At 36.6% G+C, this 25,117-nt stretch overlaps 1 protein-coding gene across 1 annotated transcript in view; it reads right to left on the bottom strand.

The window, feature by feature from the left end:
• Positions 1-25,117, bottom strand: part of Sec5 (exocyst complex component secretory 5) — a 444,876-nt gene that overhangs the window by 315,699 nt on the left and 104,060 nt on the right. The window contains exon 8 of the mRNA XM_090380740.1: positions 19,911-19,988. Coding sequence (XP_090236866.1) covers positions 19,911-19,988 — 78 coding nt within the window. The remainder of the gene's footprint in view (positions 1-19,910; positions 19,989-25,117) is intronic.

Here is a 25,117-nt window from a genome sequence, read left to right as displayed (position 1 = left end):
GTTGCCCTTCTCTGTACTCGTTCCAGCAGCTCTACATCCTTCTTGAAATGAGGCCTCCAGACCTGTATACAGTACTCTAGGTGTGGCCTGACCATTGCCTTATAAAAGGGAATAATCACCTCCTTATCCCTGCTAGAAAAATTCCTATATATCATTGACAATACACCATGAGCTACTCTTGCAGCCCATCTGCACTGCTCAGAGAACTTCATATCTGCCTGCACAACCACCCCCAGGTCCCTTTCATTCTCTACCACTGTCAGTGTAGTACCACACAGTTGACACATTGCTCTTGGGTTGCTGTTTCCCATGTGTAGTACTTTACATTTGTCAATGTTAAACTTCATTTGCCACCTCTCAGCCCATCTGCTCAACCTTTCCAGATCCTGTTGCAGCAGCATAGTGTCAGTAGTGTCCTTGACAACCCTGCCTACCTTTGTATCGTCTGCAAACTTGGACATTAAGCTTGATATACCATCATCAATATCATTTATGAATACAGAAAACAATAATGGACCCAACACTGAGCCCTGAGGGACTCCACTAATAACATTAGTCCACGACGAGCAGTGTCCATTGATTACCACTCGCTGTCTTCTCCTCCTCAGCCACCCCTTTATCCACAGCAGCAATTTGCCTCCAATGTCACACTGCTCCAATTTGTGCAGCAGTCTTCCATGTGCAACAGTATCAAAAGCCTTTCTAAGATCCAAGTATATAATATCAAAGTTATTCCCTGCATCCAGTTCCTTTGGGACTGCATCATAGTATCCAATCAAATTGGTCAGGCAAGACTTCCCCTTAACAAAACCATGCTGTGTCCGAGCTATAACTGAAGTCTTGTCTAAATGATCCTGCAGTGCTTCTTTAACTAGTGCCTCCATTAATTTTCCTGGAACAGAAGTTAAACTCACAGGTCTATAATTACTTGTGTCAGCCTTTGATCCTCCTTTGTGAATTGGGGTCACATTTGCACATCTCCAGTCTGTGGGTACCTCCCCTGAGTCCAAGGAAGCTCTCATAATTATGGCTAAGGGTTTGCTTACTTATTTTGCTGCCTCCTTTAATATAACTGGATAGATCCCATCCACCCCGGGTGCCTTTCTTGTGTTTATCTTCAACAATTTCTCCTCCACTTTACTCTCAGTTATTACAAGATTCTCTAGCTTACTGCTAGAGTTGAATACACCTCTGGCTTTCCACTCGCTAAATAACTCCTCATGTGTGAATGTCGATGCAAAATATTCATTTAGTTTGTTAGCTACCTGAGCAGGATCATCAACAGTTGACCCATCGATATCAAGTGGACCAATCTGATTCATCCCCTTCCTTCTAGAGTTTACATAAGTAAAGAACTCTTTCCTGTTTTTCTTTGCATCCCTTGCCAAAGATTTCTTGTAATCTGCCTTCGCCTGCCTAACCTCCTTTGTATCTTGGTTACAGATCAACTTGTATCTATCATAGGCTTCTGTGTCATGTGTTAATTTGTATGATGTATCCCATGCATGTTTCTTCTCTGCCATATGCCTCATCAGTTCATCTGACATCCATTTAGGCCTAAACCTTGAACAATATTTCTTAGTTGGTATGTAAAGCCTAGTAGCTTCCAAGATAAGTTCTTTGAATGCTTCCCATTTTGCATTTGCTGTTGGTAACATCATCAGTTGGTCCCACTGTATAGAATTTAAATACTGTCTCAGTCCATCGTAGTCGCCTTTACGAAAGCAATAACCCTTCCCTTTACCCCTAATGGTAGTTACCTCTTTGAGTAAATCCCACTTCAGCACACTGTGATCACTGCCACCTAGTGGTTCATTTATCTGCAGATTCTTAATGCATGAAGAATCACTGCTTATAATCAAATCAAGAGTATTCCTCCCTCTAGTTGCCTCCCGAACATGCTGATGTAGAAAACAATCATCCAATAAATCCAAAAAAGCCTTGCTAGTGTGTGAGTGACCAGCCCCCAAATTCCAGTCAATATTGGGGAAATTAAAATCTCCCATTATAAGATTCTCTGATTTACTGGCCCACTCTATTTCCCTGTACAGTTTCTTATTATACTCATCAGAGTCATTAGGCCTATAGCACACTCCTACTCTCAATTTTGATCTCCCAATGCTTATGTCACACCAAACTGACTCGACACCGCACTGTCCAGCGATGTCCACTGGCTTCACTTCCTTGGATTTTATGTATTTCTTAACTAATAGCATAACCCCTCCTCCCTTCCTATCCAGTCTATCCTTTCTGTAGACGTTGTACTCCCCAAATTCCAGTTCTGCATTCCTTATATCTGTGTGACACCACGTCTCTGATATCCCAACAATATCTGCCTTTGATGTTTTGAGCAATACCTCAAATTCATCAAATTTATTTACTAAACTCCTAGCATTGGTGTACACGCAAGTATACATGCACCTATTTCTATTCTTAGCTACCCTAACACAACCCATGTGTTTACTTGTACCGCAATGACTCCCGGCAGTCTCTGAAATATCCTGCATCTTGTTTTTCAGGCTTCTGCTCATTCCAATAGAAGCAGTGGCTACTGTTAATCTATTCGTCTTTGTCTCCCCCCAAGCTAGCAGTTTCCTGACCCATCTAACACTGCCTCGATAGCATCAGCAAATATTCTTGCACCCTTTCTATTTAAGTGTATCCCATCCCTGTAGAAGCAATCTCTCCTGTTAACAAGTACAGTCCAGGCTGAAAAAAATTCTACCCCTTGAGACTTGCACAATCTTTCCAGGGCCGAATTGATCGATAAGGCTCTCATCATATACTCCCTCCTATCGTGTCTGGGCAGAATTGCAGACACTTTCAAATTCAACTCTATTTCACGGCTTTTTTTCAACAGTGACCTGTACTTGTCAAACAATTCTGCCGGTCTCCTACTCTTCATATCATTAGTGCCAACGTGTACAACTATATCACGTTTTGTGCCCTTAAAAGAGGATATCTGCTCTACAACGTCATCAACCTTTGCCCCTGGCAGACATACCCTGGTCCTGTTCCAGTTGCGACAATGGATAAAGATATGGTTGAGTGGGAGACGACAGAGAGTGGTAATCAATGGACACTGCTCTTCGTGGACAAATGTTAGTGGAGTTTCCCAGGGTTCGGTGCTGGGCCCATTGTTGTTTTGGGTATTCATCAATGATATTGATGAAGGTATGTCAGGATTAATGTCCAAGTTTGCAGATGATACAAAGGTTGGCAGGGTTGTTAACGACAGTATGCTACTCCAACTGGTTCTAGACAAGTTGGGCAAATGGGCTGAGAAGTGGCAACTGAAGCTTAACATTGACAAATGCAAAGTACTGCATATGGGTAGTAATAACCCATGAGAAATGTACCAACTGTGTGGTACTAAACTCAGGGAAGTGGAAAGTGAAAAAGACCTCGGGGTAATTGTGCAGTCAAATATGAAGTTTGCTGAGCAGTGCAAACAGACTACCAGGGCAGTTCATGGAGTCTTGCCAATTATATATAGGAATTTTGCTAGCAGGGACAGGGAGGTGATTATCCCATTATACAAGGCAATGGTAAGGCCACACCTAGAGTACTGTGTACAGGTCTGGAAGCCTCATTTTAGGAACAATGTAGAGTTGCTAGAACGAGTACAAAGAAGAGCAATAAGGTTGGTGAGGGGAACAAAGGGGTGCTCTTACCAAGAAAGGCTTAATTGCAGCACCTGGAGAGTAGGCACCTGCGAGGTGATCTGATTGATGTGTATAAGGCCTTGAATTGGTTGAGCAAGCTGAATGCTGATGGGATTCTTCCTCTTGCTCAGTTTAAGAATCTGAGGGGCTTAGATTCAAATTGAGGAAAGACAGTTGTAGAATAGATGTGCAGAAATTTGGCTTTAGCCAGCAGGTGGTTGATTGGTGGTCCATCTTTTGTTGTGGAAGTTGATAGCCTAAATAAATTTAAGGCTGAGCTGGACAGGCATTTGGAATGAATGGAGGGGTGAAATGTGAAATGGGAGATTGTTTTTTTTTGGCTGATGCAGCATAATCTTGCTTTCCTGCATCGTATGCCGTATGCCTACTAATGCTAATTGTTCAACCATGGTGAGTTTCCTTCCCAGTTGTTCCAATCAATAAGGGGAAAATTGAGATCACCCAATGAGATCAAAAGGCATTTGCTCACCTATTCCATCTGTGTGTAGTGGTTGTAGTCATACTCCTCACAGACTTCTGGCCTGTAGAATACATGCTCTCTCATTTTCCCTTGTTTCCAATTACTTTATACCACAAATGATATGTGTAAGTTCCAAATCGGGGAAAGTTTTTAACATGCTCAAGCTGCTTTTGATAAGAAGCAATAATACCCCCCAACCCTTTCCAACTTCGCCTATCTTTCCTAAATGCATTGTACATGGCATAATGAAACTCATCATCCTATATCAGCATTAGTAATCTTAACAGGTTATCAAACTCACTCATCTTAGAACCTGATGATGCCCTCATCATAGTTTTGTAACACTGACTTTTATGGCATCTCACAAAAGCTCCTGAGATTGTGTGCAAGCATTACTTTGATCCATACCATCAGGTAAATGCTTAACTATATTAACTGATCAACTTTTAGTTTCCCTGACCCTTAAGGCTTCCCAATGATACTGGCAAAAACTCTTGCATCACCTTTGTTCAAATAAATTACAAAATAGTTTTTCTAGCAATAGGATGAGCCATGTTGTTGTTGTTGTTGTTTGTTGGATTTATTGGTGCAAGGGCTACTAAGGCCATAATGCACCTATTTCAATCTTATTTGGTACATGATTGTTATATTAAATAAAAAGATTCAGATCAGGTGATATTTGTTTATCATTTTGAGGAAGGTAAAAACATCATTAATATCTTGTCGGTCTCTGAGAATCTGTTGTGAGGTAAGTTTATTAGAAGAATATAGATGTGAAGAGAAAGCTGTTTTTTGTTCTCTCAGATATAATGGACATTCAATGATCAAGTGGTTCACTGTGAGTTGAGTTTGACAGTTGCTGCATAGTGGAGGGTCATCCTGAGTGAGTAAATAACTATGAGTTAGGTGAGTATGTCCTATTCGAATTCTAGCAAGTACTACTTCTTCCTTTCTATTGCCTCTTAGGCTTGATAGCCACTTCTTGTGATCGTTTTTAATTTGAAAAAGCTTATTCCTTTTTTCTCCCTGCCAAATGGATAGCCATTTTTTTCTAACATTGCTATGTATGATGCATTTTAAATCTGTGTAAGGTATCTGCATGTCTGATTTTATGTGACTGGCATTCTTGGCTGCAAGATCCGCTTGTTCGTTTCCTCTGATTCCAAAGTGCCCAGGTATCCAACAGAAAATTAATTTTTGCCTGTTTGCAAGAAGCTGCACTAACTTGGTTTGAATTTGTTGTAGAAACGGATGACTGGAAGGAAATTTACACTGAAGAGCAGATACAGCACTTAAGGAATCGGTGTAGATAATAGTTTGAGGATATAATGACTGTTTTACATTGTCTAGAGCCATCAGGATAGCATACAGTTCTGCGGTGTAAATACTGTACTCCAAAGGGAGCTGCTGGGATATTGTAATGTTTGGTAGAACTGCAGCTGCTCCAACTTTACTATCTGTCTTGGAACCATCAGTGTAAATTTGGGTAAAACTAGAGAACTGAAAAGAGTGAGTTGCATGGATCTGCTGAATACTGAAATTTGGAAGTGCATTCTTTCCCCATTGTTGGAAATGTTGGTCAACATTGGCCAAGGGTATTTGCCATGGTGGCATAGCTGTGCTAATATCTAGAATTATGTCATTCATATTTAGTTCCCAGCACATAGTTATGCTTTGTAATCTAATGCCACATGGTTTATTCTGCAAAGGTTTATTTTGGTACAAATTATGCCATTTTGGGGTGAATAAATACTGCTTTATAGGATGATGTGGGAAACTTCTGATTTTTGCTGCATAACTTAATAACAGAGCTTGCCGACGAAGAAATAGGGGTGGTTCGTGTGCTTCCGTATAGAGACTCTGAACTGGCGATGTACGAAAAGCTCCCAGTGCAATTCGGAGAGCATTGTGATGTACTGGGTCAAGTCATTTTAATACACTTTCTCTAGCTGAGGCATATGCAGGTGACCCATAGTCTAGTTTGGATCTTATGAGCGACCGGTATAAGTGCAGCAGCATGTACCGATCTGCACCCCATGACATAGCGGAAATTGCCCTGAGGAGATTCAGCTTCTTTAGACAGGTTGTACGAATATGCTTAATATGCTCTAAGAAACTAAGTTTTTTATTCAGAATTAGTCCAAGAAAGCTAATACTCTGTTGAAAAGAAATTGGATGAGAATCAAGATGTAAATCGGGATCTGGATGTAAATTCCGTTTACGGCAAAAATGAATTGCTGTTGTTTTTTGTTTTGAAAGTCTGTATCCATTATTTTTGGCCCACTGAACAAGCTTGTTAATTGTACCTTGAAGCTGCCTTTCAATGAAACGCATGTTTTGTGAGTGGCTTGAGATTGCCAGATCCTCGGCATACAGATAAGTTTCAACTGTGTCGGGAATACATTTGGTAATGGAATTAATCCTGAGAGAGAAGAGCGTGGCACTAAGCACAGAACCCTGAGGGACCCCCCCTCTTCTTGCACAAATGTTTGCGAGAGAGCACAGTGAAATCGTACCTGAAAGGTCCTATTGCTCAAAAAGTTCTGGATAAATTTTGGAAGATGACCAGGAATACCAGATTCATAGAGATCGTAAAGAATTCCATACCGCCAGGTTGTATCAAAAGCTTTTTCGATGTCAAGACCTATCATCACTAGATGTTCGTTCCTGAGAAATGCATTTCTGATGTTTCCTTCAGCTTTGACCATAAGGTCAAGTGTTGATCTAGTTCTTCGAAATCCATATTGATTTTGACTTAGAATGCATTCAGTCTCTAGGAACCATGTCAATCTGGCATTAATTATTTTTTCTAATGCTTTTCCTATACAACTAGTTAACACTATCGGTCGGTAATTTGCTGGATCTGAATGGTCCTTTCCTGGTTTTGGGAAAGCTAATACAATAGAATGACGCCAACTGGTAGGGTAGTAGTCTTCGCCAAAGATTCTATTATACAGTTTTAGCAGAGCAGAAAGGGATTCTTCACTCAAGTGATATATCATGGCATAGTACACTCCATCAGGGCCAGCAGCACTATTTTTGGATCTTGCAAGTGCGCTACGTAACTCTGCCATGGTAAGGGGTATATTATATGGATGCTGTCGTGAAGTATTGAAATTGAGATTATATTTTTCTGCTTGTACTTTATGCGCCTGGAAACTTGGCCCAAATGCGGTTACAGCGGAGATTTTTTCAAAGGTTTCACCTAATGTATTAGAAATATCGAGAGGATTGCAGATTTCTTTGCCTTTTAGATATATTATCGGAGTGGTTATAGGTGGATATTTTCCATTAATTCTTCGAACTTTAGTCCAAACAGTTCTGATATTTGTGGTCCTGTTTATAGAGGAGGCATATTTAGACCATGTCTCTTTTTTGCTTATTCGTTGTATGTGACGAGATTTAGCTCTAGCTTTCTTGAACTGTATGAGATTAGCTGTGGTTGGGTATTTACGAAATAAGTTCCAGTATCTATTCTTCTCTTTTTTCGCATTGCTACAGGCTTCATTCCACCATATTTTTGGGTGGGAGCGAGTTTTCATGGATGATCTGGGTATACTGGTTTCTGCAGCTGCTATCATTTACTGAGTTATGTAAGTTACAGCAGAGTCAATGGTGAGGATCTCAATAGTCTGAATATCTAGATGTGCCAGCTCTTGATATTTCTTCCAGTTAGCTTTGTCGAATTTCCAAACAGTTTTTATCTCAGTTTGAGGAGGAGAGTTAGCCGATAGTGCACATATTACTGGAAAGTGGTCACTATTTCGCAGGTTATCAGTGACCATCCAATCAATAAGAGGAAGGAGTTTGGCGAGCATATTGAAAGATCAATTGCAGAAGTTGACCTTGAGGAAAGATGCACATACGTGTGAGTCCCATTGTTTAATAATGTTAAGTTGTGCCTTTCAAGAAATTTTTCAATTAACTGACCTCTCTTATCAAGGTGTGAGGAACCCCATAGGGGGTGATGCCCATTCCAGTCACCCAAGATACAGAAAGGCGGTGCCAGCTGGGTAACTAAATCATTCAAATCTGCTAGAGTATGAATAGTTTGGCGAAAGGTATATGGAAACAACTGTTACTGCTATCTTAACCATAACTCTAGCAGCAATTGCTTCTAAAGTTGTTTGCAGTGGGACTGGTCTGAAAGGAGTTCTGGAGTTTACTAGCAATGCTACACCTCCATGTGCTGTATTAGAGTCGTTCCTATCCTTTCTAAGCATTATATGGTGTTTTATACTCATAGTTATTTTAGGGGTCAGGTTTGTTTCCTGTAGACAAAGAACAGCAGGCTTATATTCGGTAATTAAGTCATAAACATCGTCTAAGGTAGCTCGGAGTCCGCGACAATTCCATTGAATGATTCTATGCATTACTGAGGATTATCGGGTGTGTCTGCTTGCTTACGGGATGTGGTCTGTTTGCGCCTGTCTAGTCTTTTTTCCCTTTTTGGGAAATTTGGTCTAGTGACGTCCATGTCCTCCTTTTCTGCATGAAGTTCAAGAAGTGGATCATCTCGGTGTGAATTTCTATCTATGTCCATGGTATCAGTACTGGTTTTTTGATTATTTCTTTCAGAGCTTGTTTCCTTAACTGGCTGTTGTACAGAATTTTTATCTGGCGGTATTATCAATGGTGTGTTTACCAAATGAGTTGATTGTTGTTGGGTAGGCTGTTCTTTTAGTGTAGAGAGGACTGACCTGGCCCAATCAGAAATTGAGATGCTTGGCGGAACTGAACAATCTGTTTGTACTGTTATGGATCGTTGCTTTTTTACAACTGAAGAATAAGATGGCAATTTATTTGAAATTAAACAATGTCTTTTTGCTTCTTGGTATGGCACCTTGTGTTCTACTTTGTACTTTTGTATATTCTTTTCAGTCTGCCACTGGATGCACTCCTTTGAAAATGCTGAATGATTCCCCTTACAGTTTGGGCAGCTTTGTATTTCAGTGGGGCAGTCTGTGTGAACATGCTCTTTTGAAACACAGGAGGCACAGGTGGTTACACCCCTGCAGACTGCTTGTGAGTGTCCAAATTTTTGGCATTTAAAACACCGGACTGGGTTTGGAATATAAGGTCGAATTTTGCACCTTAAATATCCTGCTTTAACAGTTGTTGGTAAAATTGGTGTTTTAAATGTAAGAATGACCGTTCGGGTAGGAGTAAGAACCCCATCTTTCTTAATGACTATCCTTTTGGCATTTATTACATTTTGATTGCCTAATTCCTGAACGATTTCCTCCTCAGATGCATTAAGGAGATCCCACTCGGCCATTACCCCTTTAGAGGAGTTTAAGGTGGCATGCGGTGTAACCTTTGTGGGAATTCCACCAAAAGTCGATATTTTTAATAGTTTTTCCGAGTGTTTATTCTCGTTCATCTCCACTAGAAGGTCTCCGGATTTTAATCTTCGAACCATTTTTGGTGGGCCCGCCACATTCTCAAGACATTTCTGTATTAAGAATGGGGAGAGCTTACTCAAAGGATTGTCAGTCAAAGAATGCAGTATCAAAAAAAGAGGAGCAGGGGTTTCTGTTCCTTCTTTTTTCTGCCGTTTTGCATTACCTGCATTTAAGTCTCTGTTTGAGAGATCTGGATCATGAGATCCATAAGTGGCATGTCTATTTATATCCATCTTTGCTCCTTTTTGCCCCGGGAGAGTGTTTTTCTTCTCCCAGGTTACCAGCCCCGCCACGTGGAGGCAGGAGCGGTGCCACCAGTGACCAAGCAGTTTAGAGATTTAGTTAGGTTAGTACGGATTTTATATATATATATATATATATATATATATATATATATATATATACACAAGGAAAGAAAGGTGTATTTCCTTTCTGGATTCTACTTCAAAGCTTTTAAGTAAAGAATCACTTATGAAAAACAAGAAGAATAGTGACACTGGAAAATAAATATAACTAATCCGCTGAGAAAGAACGCTATGTATCGCACAAAATATCGCTTGGCACTCGGGGCCAGGATGAGCCATGATGGTAAAAATTCCCCATCCCAAAAGCTAGCATGGACAGGGAGGATTATTTCATAATCCATCAAGTGTTAAGTTAATTCAAAAGGCTTTCACAGCACATAGTCTCTCCTATATTTTTTCTACCATCTTCCTTAAACTGTTGGTAACATCATCAATTATAACTCCTGTCAGACAGCCTACCTCTAGTCTACCTATCATTATTTCTTTCCCTGATGATAGAGGTTCTCAGTAAAACAAAATCCTTTTGAATTACAGCAATATACACTTCACCATTCTGTTCTAAGGTCGAAATCAGGGGTGGATCACCATGAAATAGTTGAGTTCCTGATGAGTCCCTTGTTTTATTTGTCTCTAGGTAATCTATTTGTTTCTCCAGTGACTCAATTTCATCTAGTAATACACCAAATTTTAATTTAAAATTTGTACACTCCTTACACTGAGGGACCAAAGAAAAGTATTTTCACTTTAGCTGGGATTATCCATTAGATTGACCTCTGAGTATGTACCACAGGCTGTACAAGCAATGAACTCATGACTCACAAGGAAATCACCGATGGTCATATGCTGTGACAAACATCCAAGTAGATCTTGTAGCAATAATTAATAAAGTAAGAATTACTTTATTAATTACAGATATTTAATAATAATAACACAGATATTTCTTTACAAAATGTTATGATAATTAAATTAATAAAATAATATATAAAATATTATTTTATATATATTTAATATTATTATTAAATATAAATATTTAATATTATTATTAAATATAAATATTATACAAATACACCCATCTTGTGCAAATAAATATATATAAATACAAAATATAAATATTAATAAATATATATAAATACAAAATATAAATATTAATAAATATATATAAATACAAAATATAAATATACAGCAGACTCTCGACTTACCGGGATCGGTTTAACTGGGAAGCGGATTAACCGGGACACTTTAAGACTCCAAATAAAAAAAATCAACCAGAAATCATAAAATTCAAGTAATAACTAGAATAGGTATAAACAGATGTTTTGCAAGTCTTAAATAAGCGACAAGCAGGGGATTATAAAGTCATCATTGGGAGATTATCTTGCAACCCCCACTGTCTTCACACCCGACACACTAAAAAAAAAAAAAAGGATACGGAATATTTAGTTAGTTTTAGTGCATTGCTTCGATTGTTCTGTTTCATAAAGAGAAAAATTTTGTTTCGTTATTTGTCAGGGATAACGAAAATTTTTTTTTGTTTAGAAATTGCGAAGATGATGGGTAAACGGAAACAAGTTACACTTTCAATTAAACAAAAACTTGAAATTATTCAAAAGTTTCGGTACATCCGTTAAATCTCTAATGAACCATTATAATGTTAGTGACCAAACCATATGCGACATTGTAAAAAATAAAGAGAAGCATCGTATCGGACACGTGAGTTGTGCATGGTAAGTTTTTTATCTATCGCCATATTTTTTACGTAGGTTGCTAAACATTTTTGGATATACTGTACTGTAGTAAGTCCCCAACTTACATAATTTCAAACTTACGTTAATTTTTTTCACTCAATTTTTTTTTCTTTTTTAGGATTGTAAAATTTAAAACAGAATAATAATAATAAGCGATCGATAAAGATGATCACGGCACGCACAAATTGCACAAGCTGGATTTGGAGTCACACGCTTAAAAATAGGAATGAAGAAAAGATTTTTAAAATTTATTTAGGTTTTTTTTTTTTTTTTATATGGCTGAAGATTTCAATGAAGGGAACACACATTTCACCATAATAACGTAAAATCTCACAGAATTCCAGCCATCGGTACTATCGCAAATACAATACAATCGAGTTTACTACCCATTTATAATGAATTGCAGTAACAGAAAAACCCAATAACCCGGAATGTGCAAATTGTTTTTATCTTTATTGTTTTATGGTAATGACCTCCAGAAAGGTGTTTTAGTAAAATGTAAGCTTGCATGGGGTGATAATAGTGAGTTTTCGCCTTAACCTTGTGAAATTCTTTACATAAAATTTCATTTTGACCATTACTATGGTGCCGACTAAGAGAATAAGAGACAGTGGCACTAGTAAATCTATCAAAAAAAAAAAAAGGAAAGCAATCATCTATTCAGATCAAAAAATTAAAACAAGGATGTTTGAAAATGGTCAAGCATGAATAAGTATCGTGCAGAATTTAGGTTTGTCAGTGTCAACAGTGAACACAATAATAAAGGAAAAAGACAATACGAGAAGTGGTGTAGTGATCGGCACCAATGAAGTCAATTATGATAACCAAGGCTACGAAATACATTATCAGTTTTTACTGTACAATTTCTTCCTTTAATGTTTTCTTTTCTTATGTGCCACTTCAGCAACTTCACAGCTGTCCCAAGATAAAGTTTTTAATTGAACTAATTAAAAATATATAACTATTTTTCTATATATATAACTAATATATAAAAAATATATAACTAACTAATTGAAAAATATATATTCAAACTATTTTTCTTCATTCTTCTGAGGATATTATGTGGTTTTTGTAATTTTGGCATATCACGGATATAGGAGCAATATTTTATTAGTCATTCCCTAGTTACATAAAACTCGACTTACAAAAGAAGTCCTGGAACGTATGTCGAGGACTTACTGTATTTTTGGATTAACCGGGAAATTGATTATCCGGGATTTTTATTTTACCATCTATCCAAGAAAATCAAGAGTCTACTGTATATAAATACAAAATATAAATATTAATAAATAATAAATATAAAAATAATAAATAAATATTAATAAATATATTAATAAATAATATATAAATAATAAAAAATCTTATGCACCTGATAGCAAAAGGTAAAGGAGAAGCACACAAGCAGCACTTCAATTCCAACTCTTAACTCTTGAATAGCAGGTAGAATTTTTCAGAAGACATGGTCTTCAGAAATCCCCTACAGAGAATAATTGGAGGATGAAGTGCTAGCCATTACAATGCCCATTACAGTTACATCCAAACTTTTCTGAAGTGATTTACAAGGGACAGTTAAAATTTTCTAAAGAACATTGTAAAAAAAGACATGGTAAAAAATTCTAAATTTTTAAAATTTTTTAATGCATTGGCCTCAAAGTTCAATACACATTGTATTTAATATGCAAACAGTTTAATCCTTCAAAAAAAAAAAAAAAAAAAATCTTCAGGTCTGGTATCAAACCAGGCTTCCATGGCTGTTTTTTGCTCTTCTTTATCTTTAAAAAGAGTTCTGCAAAGATAAGACTTGAGATTTCTGAACAAATAAATATTTTGGAGCCAGATCTGTGCTGCAAGGAGGATGATTTAATTGTTCAAATCCACATTGGTGAATTTTAACTTTGCAACCCAGGTTTTGTGCACAGGATGCATTGTCATGGAAAAGAACCCAATGACTCAACTTTCCTTGTCTTTTCTCCCAAATTGTAGCTTTTAACTTTGGCATAAGGCTGTTGTAATATTCCCCTGTTATTGTGGTTTTAGGTGCAAGGTAATCAATTAACAACAATCATTTTGCATCCCAGAAAACAGGCCAACACTTTTCTAGCTGATGGTTGGGTTCAAAATTTTTTCAGGATTGGAGATCACATTCTTCCAATTCATGCTTTCTGATGAGGATTCAGGATCATAAAAATGTAGCCTAGTTTCACTACCAGTCATCTAATGGGATAAAAATCTATCTGGACTAGCAAGCATTAATTTTAAATTCTCTTTTAATGACTCTGCCCACTGATGTTTGTCATGAATGCACAGGTTTCTGAGAACCCATCTTGTGCAAATTTTGGACATTCCCAAAGCCCAGGCAGTACTTTTAAAATGCTTCCATGGGAATGTTAAGTGCCTTTTTCAAGTTCAGACACTTTGATTCTTCTGTTTTCTGAAGTCTTTTCTTCAATGATGGCAACTGTTTCAGAATTGATTGTTTCAGATGGCCGACCAGACATTTGAACTCTGCTAACCACCTTGCAACAGTAGCAAAATTGGATAATACTTCCCCATTCTAGTTATTCTTTCATGGATTTCTTTAGCTTTTCTACACTCTTTGGTCAAAAATTTGATTACTGCACATTGCTCAATTTTCTGGGTATTCATTTTCCTTCCACCTACCAACATAAAAAATTAAATTTTAGAAACTGCATAAGACAGTGATATATACAATTTTTTCATCTTATTTTATAAGACTCTAAGCTAACAAAATAACCTATTCTGTAATTTATTAATACATTTTATATACCCTGTTTTCATAACTTTTTGAAAGAAATTTTTGTAAAGAAAATCAAATATCGCATTTAATATGTGATGGCAATTACTGTGTTACTGAAAAATAATCAACTACAACTAGATTTCCTTAATGTTGAAGAACTGAGATGACATAACTGTGAAGAAGCTGTACACAAAAGGTATTGGTTATTACTGTGCAATATGTAATGACCACTTCTAAATCTCTCATCACCTCTATATATATGAATAATGGTTGAAATAGTTGAAAACTGAATCTTTCATAATAAAAAATAAAAGGCTACAGCAACCATCAGAGGCAGCAAAAAGCATATTCCTCTACACGATGCTTGAAATATAAAAAAAATTAGAATGATAATTAAATAAAAATAATGCCAGCAGCATGGCAAGACAGAAGAGCGAAAAATAGTCAAAATTAAACATAACGATCAAACCAACAGGGAGGGAAAAGAAGGGTAACAAGAGTAAAAATATTGTAGCAGAAACACTCCAAGATAATATAGAAAAGCTAAATGCAAAGATAATAAAATAATAATCAATTAAATTTTGAATGCCAATTAAATAGAAATTTAATGGCACCCCCCCCCCCCTCTGACAGGCACCAAGTCCAAATTTATGTGAAATATCACCAACAGAGATAAACCAACTACAATAAAATAAAGCAAAAATAGACTGACCATTATGCCCCATCTCAACAGAGGACCACAATTCCCTGACCATTATTGGCCTTGTAGTCCTCTGTTGAGATGGGGCATAATGGTCAGTCTACTTTTGGTTTATTTTTCTTTATTTTATTGTAGTTGGTTTACATCTCTGTTGGTGATATTTCATATAAATTTGGACTTGGTGCCTGTCAGAGGGGACTCCGTTAAATTTCTATTTAATTGGCATTCAAAATTTAATTGATTATTATTTTATTATCTCTGTATTTAGACTTTCTAAATTATCTTGGAGAGTTTCTGCTACAATATTTTTACTCTTGTTACCCTTCTCTTCCCTCCCTGTTGGTTTGATCGTTATGTTTAATTTTGACCATTTTTGCTCTTCTGTCTTGCCATGCTGCTGGCATTATTTTTATTTAATTATCATTCTAATTTTTATATATATATATATATTGTAATAAAAATGACATTATAAAATTACACAAAAATATTTTATTAAAGTTCCTTATGTACAACAATGATATAAACAATTCATAACTATTTTTAAAAACACAGAATTTAAAACTGTTGTGCAACCCATATGTAAACTCCACACAGTATTGATGAGGAGGAAGAAAACTACAGTTGTTAATATGGAATGTCTATAACAATGCATGTGGGGAATGTAACTCTTTTTATATTAGTTCTAACCAAAATTATCTTTCAATGCAAATACAACAACACCAGGCATCCGTAAGGGCAAAAAAGAACAAGTGCATCTGAACTTTCCTTTCATGCCATCCATGAGAACCATATGTTTCTTTTTAATGAGGCTAAAGTAATTAATACACAATATGAACATACAAAACTCCTAATAGCCAAAACACTTGAAATGAAGTTAAACCCTAACGCTATAAATGTACATAAGACCATACATGATTTCGGACTCGTGGACCTTTACACGCATGTGTAAATAACATTATTTACATTGGTTAATAAAAATAATCTCATCGCTGTACACTAAATTAAATCTTATTATTAGTATAAAAGAGAATGGAGATTGTTAAGTGCCACTTTACTTTTTGTGAGCACGGACCATCCCGAAATAACCTTAGTGTAAAATATTTTAGTAAATATGACAATTGTCTTCAATTTCCTGTCCGTTATTGCTGGGTGGTTTAGTTTATGGTGGATTGATGGGCATCAACTTTGCTTTGCTCTTCCTTTTGGCAGTGAGTAGATTATGGAAACTGAATATAGGATTATTTTTAAGAAACTCTTATATATTAACAATTTTAAATCATAATATCGTGTCATAAATTTAGTCTCATATAATGTATTAATTGGATTAATATGATGTGAGTGTCAGGCCGAAGAACTTCCTATAAAAAAATACGAGTTAAATCATAATCTCTTATATTTTAAATCTCTTATATTTTTCAAATAGTTTCAAAGTAGGAAGGATTGAGCTATATTGCTCTTATATATTTTGAAATGTAATAAAATGATAGATAAAAATAAACATGGTAGTCCAAATCACATGGAAAGCCAAAGGTCAAAAAGAAAGAAGATGCCGAAATATGAAGGTCAAATTAAAGAAATAAAAGGCAGTAACCTGTTAAATAAAAATACAACTAATAGGTAGTCTCTATGCAGTGTTTATAATGAAAATAAAATTAGATGTAAAATTATTACTAAAAAGGATTAAAAATCCTTTTTAGAAAAAAAGGATTTTTAATCCTTTTTAGTAATAATTTTGTATTAATAATTTAATAAAATAAATAAATATTTTTTATTAATAATTTTGACAAGCGATACCTTGTCCATACTTTGTGAGAGGTATATTGCTTTTCCTTTTCGATCACATTCGTATTTACATTTGTATTCATAAATATTCTCTTACACAGCTATGGGCAAGTATGGAAACACAGTCCTTTGATGCATGGTCGGGTGTAGTCCCTTGAAAAAATACCTGATCATGTATCAATGTTTACTTTGGCTGACATCAGATTTAATTGTATATTTTCTCTACTTTCCCGATTTGAATTACAGTAAACCCTCGATTTAACGGACTCCGATATAACAGATTTCAGATTTAACGGATCGGACAAATAATACAGTAATGTACATATTAATCTTGACCATATTATTTTTTTTAGGTTATACAAAACTTCAGTGTTATTATTAATTAAAAATTAATAATAATTACCTATTTCCATTATTGTTTTGATAATTACCTACTTTTATTTTTATAATCAAATTCAGGAAATTGTTTTTTTATTCTTTCTGAAAACGTGTTCAAATAGCTGTTTTTCCCAGATTACAGATAAGAGCAGGCGGTGACTTGCGAGCTGAACTTGACTAGAGACACTAAACTGCAGGTCTACTGACTCTCTTTGTTTCGGTCTCAGTCTGCCTCAAGCTATCATGCAGTCAGGTTGTATACAGAGTGTTTCTGTGATTTCTGAATCGTGACTTTATTTATTAAAATAATTTTGCAATCCTTACAATTTAAAATGGCATCAAGTGACAGAGGAGTTAAAAGAAAGCATGTGAACTTAAATGTGGCACAGAAATTAGAGCTAATTGAGAAATTAGAACAAGGTATCTCAGTAGCATATGCTTGTTAAATTTATGGTGTAAAAAAATAAACTGTTTCTGATATCCATAAATCAAAGGCCAAATTGCTATATAATTTTATATTGTACAGTACTGTATATTGTATTAAAGCTTTTTTTTTTTACATTAAGAACAATAAAAAATGACCCCCCCCCAGGTTACATTCGATTCAATGGACTTTTGGCATTAATGGACACCCCCTTCTCCCCCTATTAGTCTGTTAAATCGAGCATTTACTGTATAGCCAAATCTGCCCACCTTTATCTGATGCAAGCTGCCGTTACCTTCATTTGACATTCTGATGTAATTTAATTGTATTTTTATTTTACAGGTTACTAACTTTTATTTCTTTAATTTGACCTTCATATTTCGGCATCTTCTTTCTTTTTGGCCTTTGGCTTTCCGTGTGACTGCACTGCCATCTTTATTTTTATCTGTCATATTTACTACAATATACATATATATACATCTGCATCCACTGCTGCTGCTTTGCATGCTTTGGTGCACTTGCCTTATCCTGTTTATCTTTATTTTTATCTTTCTGCTATTTCATTTGTATTATATTTTATATTTCATATCAATTTAAGAATTAGTTATCTGCCTTAAAGAAATAACTAATCATGTATCAATGTTTACTTTGGCTGACATCAGATTTAATTGTATATGTAATTGTATATTTACAATTAAATTACAGCCATTTCTGTTTCCTGTCATTAGATGGTATTGTTTGTATCACTTTTTGCTATTTGCTTGCTTCAAATTTTTTATTCTGTCCATATCCTTGTGGCTTTCTGTGTAACTTGCACTGCCATCTTCATATTTACTGTTATATTATTATATATACATCTGCATCCTTTGCTGCTGCTTTGCGCACTTTGGTGCATTTGTCATATCCAATCTATTTTTATCTTTTCACTATTTCTCCTAGTTTTAACTCACTGGTATTATATTTTATATCAATTTAAATTTTAGCAATCTGCTGCTTTGAGCGATGCTATGTTTTAAATTACAGCCACTTCTGTTTTATACCTTTAGATAGTCCTGTCTGTTGCACATCCTGCCACATTTCTTCATACTTTTCTGTCTAAAATTTAGTATAGATTCATTCTAAATATTATTTATTATCTTAAAATACTGTCTGTATTTTTGGAATATTTCACTCCTTTTTATATCTCTATACATGCGCATTCCATACTGAATATAGAGATCACTGGTTATCTATTTTTGTAGCTATCTTTCACATTAGTTTTATTATTATAAAATAGATTTGTCTCTATTTGTTACTGCTTTGGTTGCAGCTATCATATTTTCGTGTTGCCATTTTCAGGTATAGATTTTTAAGGCTTTTCAGTATAATTTTACATCTAATTTTATTTTCATTATAAACACTGTGTAGGGACTACCTTGTCCATACTTTGTGAGAGGTATACTGCTTTTCCTTTTCAATCACATTCATATTCATAAATTTTCTCTTACACAGCTATGGACAAGTATGGAAATGCGGTCCTTTAATGCATGGTCAGGTGTAGCCCCCCCCCCCCCAAAGAAATACTTGATCATGTATCAATGTTTACTTTGGCTGACATCAGATTTAATTGTATATTTAATTGCATATTTGTTCTAATTCCCCGATTTGAATTATAGCCAAATCTACCCCCTAATCTGATGCAAGCTGCCGTTACCTTCATTTGACATTCTGATGTAATTTAACTGTATTTTTATTTTACAGGTTACTAACTTTTATTTCTTTAATTTGACCTTCATATTTTGGCATCTTTTTTCTTTTTGGCTTTCCATGTGACTTGCACTGCCATCTTTATTTTTATCTATCATATTTATTACAATATACATATATGTACATCTGCATCCACTGCTGCTGCTGCTGCTGCTTTGCATGCTTTGGTGCATTTGCCATATCCAGTTTATTTTTATCTTTCCACTTTTTCATCTGGTTTTAACTCTTTGGTATAATATTATATTTTATATATATATATATATATATTTGTATGATCCACCTTATATCTTGTTTATTTAGGGAAATATTCTCTCAGTTGCAAAAACTGAGAAATCGTTATGATCATTATGTGTCAGGATTAAAAAATGTAACAAATACAAAATTTCAAAAAGTTTATTTTTCTGTATTTGTGCAACGTCTAATCATGATCACAACAGGAAGATCATTCCTACTAAATTGCATTTGTGTTCAATAACTCATCAACGTTAAAATATATACAGTAGGAAACTAATTCAACTTACTTAAGATAAACTTTTCAACATTATCTGTCATATCTTTTCCAATTTCTTGTTTATCTTTCTTCAGTGCAGAATGTAAACCTACAGGAAACGGAGAAAAAAATACTTTTATTACAGTAAACAACAATTCATTAAACCTAAAGAAAATTCTTATAAATTTGTGTCACATAACATTTCCAAGTAATGTTTGTGTGTTATGATGTACAAGTAGGTTGGATGCTAATATTTTCTTTTTTCCATCCTCAAAACAAATTTCACTGTAATCTATCAGAACCAGAGTATTACTAGTGATGAAAATTAAATATAATGCACACTAGAAAATATTTTAATTATAAGGTTAACCATACTTAGAAAGAAAGAGAGAGACTAATTCACTATTTTGTAATAAAATATATACATACACATGAGAGTTAATTCAGAAGCTGTAAACAATAGAGCCAAAAATTGAAATTAACACAATAGAAGATGGAAATCAGTAAAATAGGATGGAAAAAAAGCATCTTGGGAATTACCCCGAGGAAAGAGAAAGACAAATGAGTGAGCAAAAGACCAAAAGCAGGTAGACACTGACATGACATGACAACACATATTAAGTGGAAATTGGGCTGGGCATATTGCAAGATGTAGTGATGAAAGATGGACCAGAAATGGAATGGAGACAAATGGATGGTAAATAAGGAAGAGGAAGACCTAGAGTGCAGTGGTGAGAAGAAATCCAAAAAATTGCAGGAGCGCAATAGATGAGAGCTGCAGCAGCAAGACAAGCATGGAGAGACATGAGTGTGACCATAGTCCAGCAGTGGACTGACATCAGTTGAAGAAGAAAAAGAAGAAACAATATGGCAGCAGAATCAGACCAAACAAATTGTGGTGCAAAAATACATAGTGGACATAGTGGACATAGTATTTTTTGTTATGCGGTTCCCGTGGTTTCCCACAAATCCGTGTTAAATACTCTGTTAACATAGCAAAGCCAGTCAGTGTGGGTTATGTGTGAGTAGTGTGTTGTTTGTGTTGTTTGACTGGCCTCTTCGTTACTGGGAGGCGCGATCACCAGGAAGGAGCATCCGTCCACTGGCACGAGGAGCCGGACCAGGGAGTAAAAGACATCTGACGGGCCATCCACATTCTTGCAGGAGCGAGAGTGGGGAGGGCCAAGGAAAGAGCGGAGAAGAGACGGGAAAGTGGAAGACAGACAAGATAGCGAGGATGACAGAGCGTAGGCATCCTCCCAGGTGAAACGGAGCAGGAAGAGTGCTAGGTACAGTTGTGGGAGTCCTGGAGAAAGACTGTGGGTAGGAAGAAGAGAATAGAAGAGAATAGGTAAAGTTCAAATTAAAGAGTCCAGGATCGTCACAATGGAGAATCACGGAGCGGCGTCGACAGGGCTGTCTGCCATTTGCAGTGTCATGTCTGGAAGTTTCCGGTGCTGGGTATCAGTTGCTGTCTAGAGGAGGTTATCCAGGAGTAGTGTTCGGGAGTTGCAGGTGATGCCAGCGACGACGAAAGACCTCGTTGGCATAACTGGTCAGTGCACAGAAGGCATCATTAGATTCCAATAACTTGGTTTCTGGCCGAAGTGATGTAGTGTGGAGGTCTAGGAGTAGTTGGTTTCTTAGATCTAAGTATACGTTGCATAAGTGCATCACGTGATCCCAGTCTTCAGGTTCTCCGCAGGTACAGAGGGCATCCTCGACTAGGCCGAACTCTAGAAGGCGTCTCTTGAAGGACCCGTGGCCAGTTAATAGGAAGGAAGCATAGACATTAGGGAAGAACCAAGTGGAACGTTGCTTGTTGATGTAGGTTACCACAGGAAGGAAAGGTTTAGTAGTTGCACCAGTTGTGGAGTTATTCCAGCGGGTTTGCCATAAGTTTATGAATTGTAGCCACACACGTTTATGTTCCTGTTTGATGTCGGTATCGGTACGGGTTTGAATAGTGAGAAATTCAGCTTCCTTATTCTTCTTGATGGCATGAGAAAGTCCGATAAAAGCGACGTGGAGGTCCAAAGGGAGGCGGCCTGTTAGTAGCTGTAGGGCGGCAGTTGATGTCGTTCTACATGCGCGGGTCATTTGTAGTAGCATAAGTCGTTGAATTTGCTGAATTTTACGTTGAGCATGCACTAAAGTCATTCGGTGGTACCATACTGCAGCTCCATATGTGACAATTGGTATAAATACTGCTGAGTATAAAAGGCGTTGAGTTGGTCCTTTAAGACCCCAGTCCTTGCGGGTAAAGCCTGCTAACATAGTGATGTAATTTTTTATCTTTTCTTTGATAGCTTGGATATGAGGAATGAAAGTTCTCCTGTCGTCCAAAATTACTCCTAGGTACTTCACCGATCGGTAGTTTTTCAGTGGGCGGCCATTAAAACGTATGGTAGGAGGTCTGGAGAAGTCCAGTTTGCCTTTTAATAGGAGGGTTTTGCTCTTCTCAGTGGAGACTGAGAGTTTATTTTCCGTGGCCCATACGGACAGAGCAGCGAGAACAACCGTAGCCTGGGTTTCTATGGTGGCGCGGGTGGGGCCCTCAATGATAATAACCATGTCGTCGGCATAAGAAAGCTGAGTAGTGTGTGGGTAGTCCCTCAGGAGCCAGTCGTCGAGTATCATATTCCAGACAGCTGGCCCCAGGATGGAGCCCTGGGGACAGCCTCGGGTTAGATGTCGGGTGATGCAGTGATATTTTGTTTTGATGCTGACCTTGCGGTTAGAGAAGTAGCTTTTGAGGCAGTGGTAGAAGTTCCAAGTGCAGTTAGAGACTCTGGCCCTCTGAAGAACGCCCGGCCACCACACTGTGTCAAAAGCTCCTTTGAAGTCAATGAAGATTGCCAGTACATAAGTTGCATCCGACTGTTCTGCAACTTTGAGGGTTTTAGATAGAGCATCAAAAAATACATACAAGTGTATTTGTAAGTTATTGGCGGCTTCCAGGGTTTCCCCTATATCCGCCGTTTGTTAGCCTTTTCGCCAAGTTGCCGGCTTAGAAAAGAAACTTAAAAGAGCATCTAAATATAAGAAATATATATATTACACACACAAAAAAAAAAAAAAAAGTTTAAAGAATTTAAATTTTAAATTTTTTGAATTTTGGAAAAAAAAAAAAAAAAAAAAAACTTTTGCATCTGATAGATGAAATGTGTAATTAGGTGTGCATTAGTGTTATGTTTGCATTGTGTGTTTGCCGGCACCTGGCATTTAGCAGTAGGGGGCTGTGGCAGGTTTGTGTTACAGCCCCTCACTCCCATCCCTAGCCACGTGGAGGCAGCCAGGGTCTACTTTTTCTTATGGGGACGCGGACTGGTCCGGTCCTGTGGTTGATTCTTTGGACTTCTGGTGTCCCGTTAATTTGATCCTGTGTGACCGGGTAACGCATCAGGGAAGGTCCCCTCAGAGTTACCAGGGCACACCTTTAGTTTTGTTTCCTCTTAGTAATTAAATATTATAATTAAAGTAAAATAAAATAAATAGAATAAGGTTAAGATAAAGTAAAATATAACAAAACAGAGTAAAACAAAATAAATAAAATAAAATAAAATGAGATAAAACATAGTGGAATAAGATTAAAATGAAACAAATAAATCTAATCCATCTCTTGCAGGGCCCAATCCTGTCCAAGAGTGGTAGTGATGGCACATATTGTCAAGGTGACATGGCAAGAGATATACATTAATATCATTAATTATTGATTGTCTGATATACAGCAGCACGAACACCGCCATTCCTCAGACATCATCATTCTTTGTTACACATCATTAACATTACACATCAGGCAAGTTTTAGTCTCTTAGTTCCTTTAGTCTCTTTCCTTGGAGTCACTTCATAATATTTTTATATTTATTTGCTATATAATATTTATTATATTTCTTTATCTAACATGTGTATCTTATTTTGTCTAGTCCCACTCTTGCAGGGCCTAATCCTGTCCAAGAGTGGTAATATGGTATTGTTTCATGGGTGACATGGCAACAGTCATTTCTGTGTATGTCAACTCTTGCAGGGCTCAATCCTGTCCAAGAGTGGCAGGACATGGTATTTCAATATGAGGTTATTTTTAATTAATTTTAATTTAATTCAACTATTATTAGATTAATTGATGCTATTAATTGATTTATGGTACATTCAAAGTTCATTACCATCTCTATGGTTCTCCGAGGTGTCAGGATGGTAGTCAGTATGTCCTGTTTCCTTTGTCACCTGTTTGCTTGTAGTAGTGTCCTTTGTTGTCTTAGACCTGTACACTGGGTGTGTAGGTCAGCATCATGCCCCCTGTCTTCATTTTTGTTGTTTTCATTATCACTGCATTACTATTGTTCATGTGATACTGCTGTTTCCAGGATGATTTTCCACCATTACCCTCACATAGCAAGTGTTCCATAGGCTTAGGCAATGACAGTTTCATCTGGTCCTGGTGAGCCTGGCACAGTTACGGTATGGTACATTCAAAGCTTATGTCCATTTCTCCGGTTCTCTGAGACAACTAGACTGCAATCAACATGCCCTGTTCTCAGTGGCACATGTCTGCCTGTAGTGGATTATTGTGTTGTCTGGGACCTGGTCACTGGGGGTATGGGTCAGTGTCATGCTTCCTGACTTCAATTTGTTGCTTGTATTATCACAATCATTTCCTTTGTTCATGTATCTATGATGATTTCCACCCTTACCTATGTTCACTAAATGTCTTTAGGCTTTGGCAATGACAGGTTCGTTGTTCCTGCTGAGCATGGCACAGTTAAATTATGTTCCATCCATAGATTTTGATCATTTCTGTGGTTCTCTGGGTTGGCAAGACTTGAATTAACAAGCCTTATTTTCAGTGTCACCTATTTGTTTGCAGGAGAGCACTGTGTTGTCTGAGACATGAATACTAAGGATCTGGTCAGTTTCCTGCTCCTTGAATTTATTTTTGCTGTTTACAATATCTCAAAATTTGTTTTGTTCTCATATTGCTGCTGTGTCTTGGATGGTTTTCCTCCATTTCCTATATTCTCTATATGCTCCTTAGGCTTAGGCATTGCCAGATTTTACTAGTCCTGATGCCATGGCACAGTTACATTATGGTACACTCTAGGTTTGTAACCATTTCTATGGTTCTCTGGGATAACCAGACTATAGTCAGTCATTTTCATCAAAAAATACAGTGATTATCATAATCATTGAGAAGAGACTATCAGAAAATCATAGAGGCTAAAAAAGGATAAGGCTTCGGGT

Source organism: Mastigoproctus giganteus, chromosome 9 (genome assembly GCF_048544385.1).
Source record: "Mastigoproctus giganteus isolate SK-2022 chromosome 9, ASM4854438v1, whole genome shotgun sequence".
Lineage (NCBI taxonomy): Eukaryota > Metazoa > Arthropoda > Arachnida > Uropygi > Thelyphonidae > Mastigoproctus > Mastigoproctus giganteus.
The sequence above is the reverse complement of the archived record's forward strand: the minus strand, read 5'-3'. Positions and strand labels throughout refer to the sequence as shown.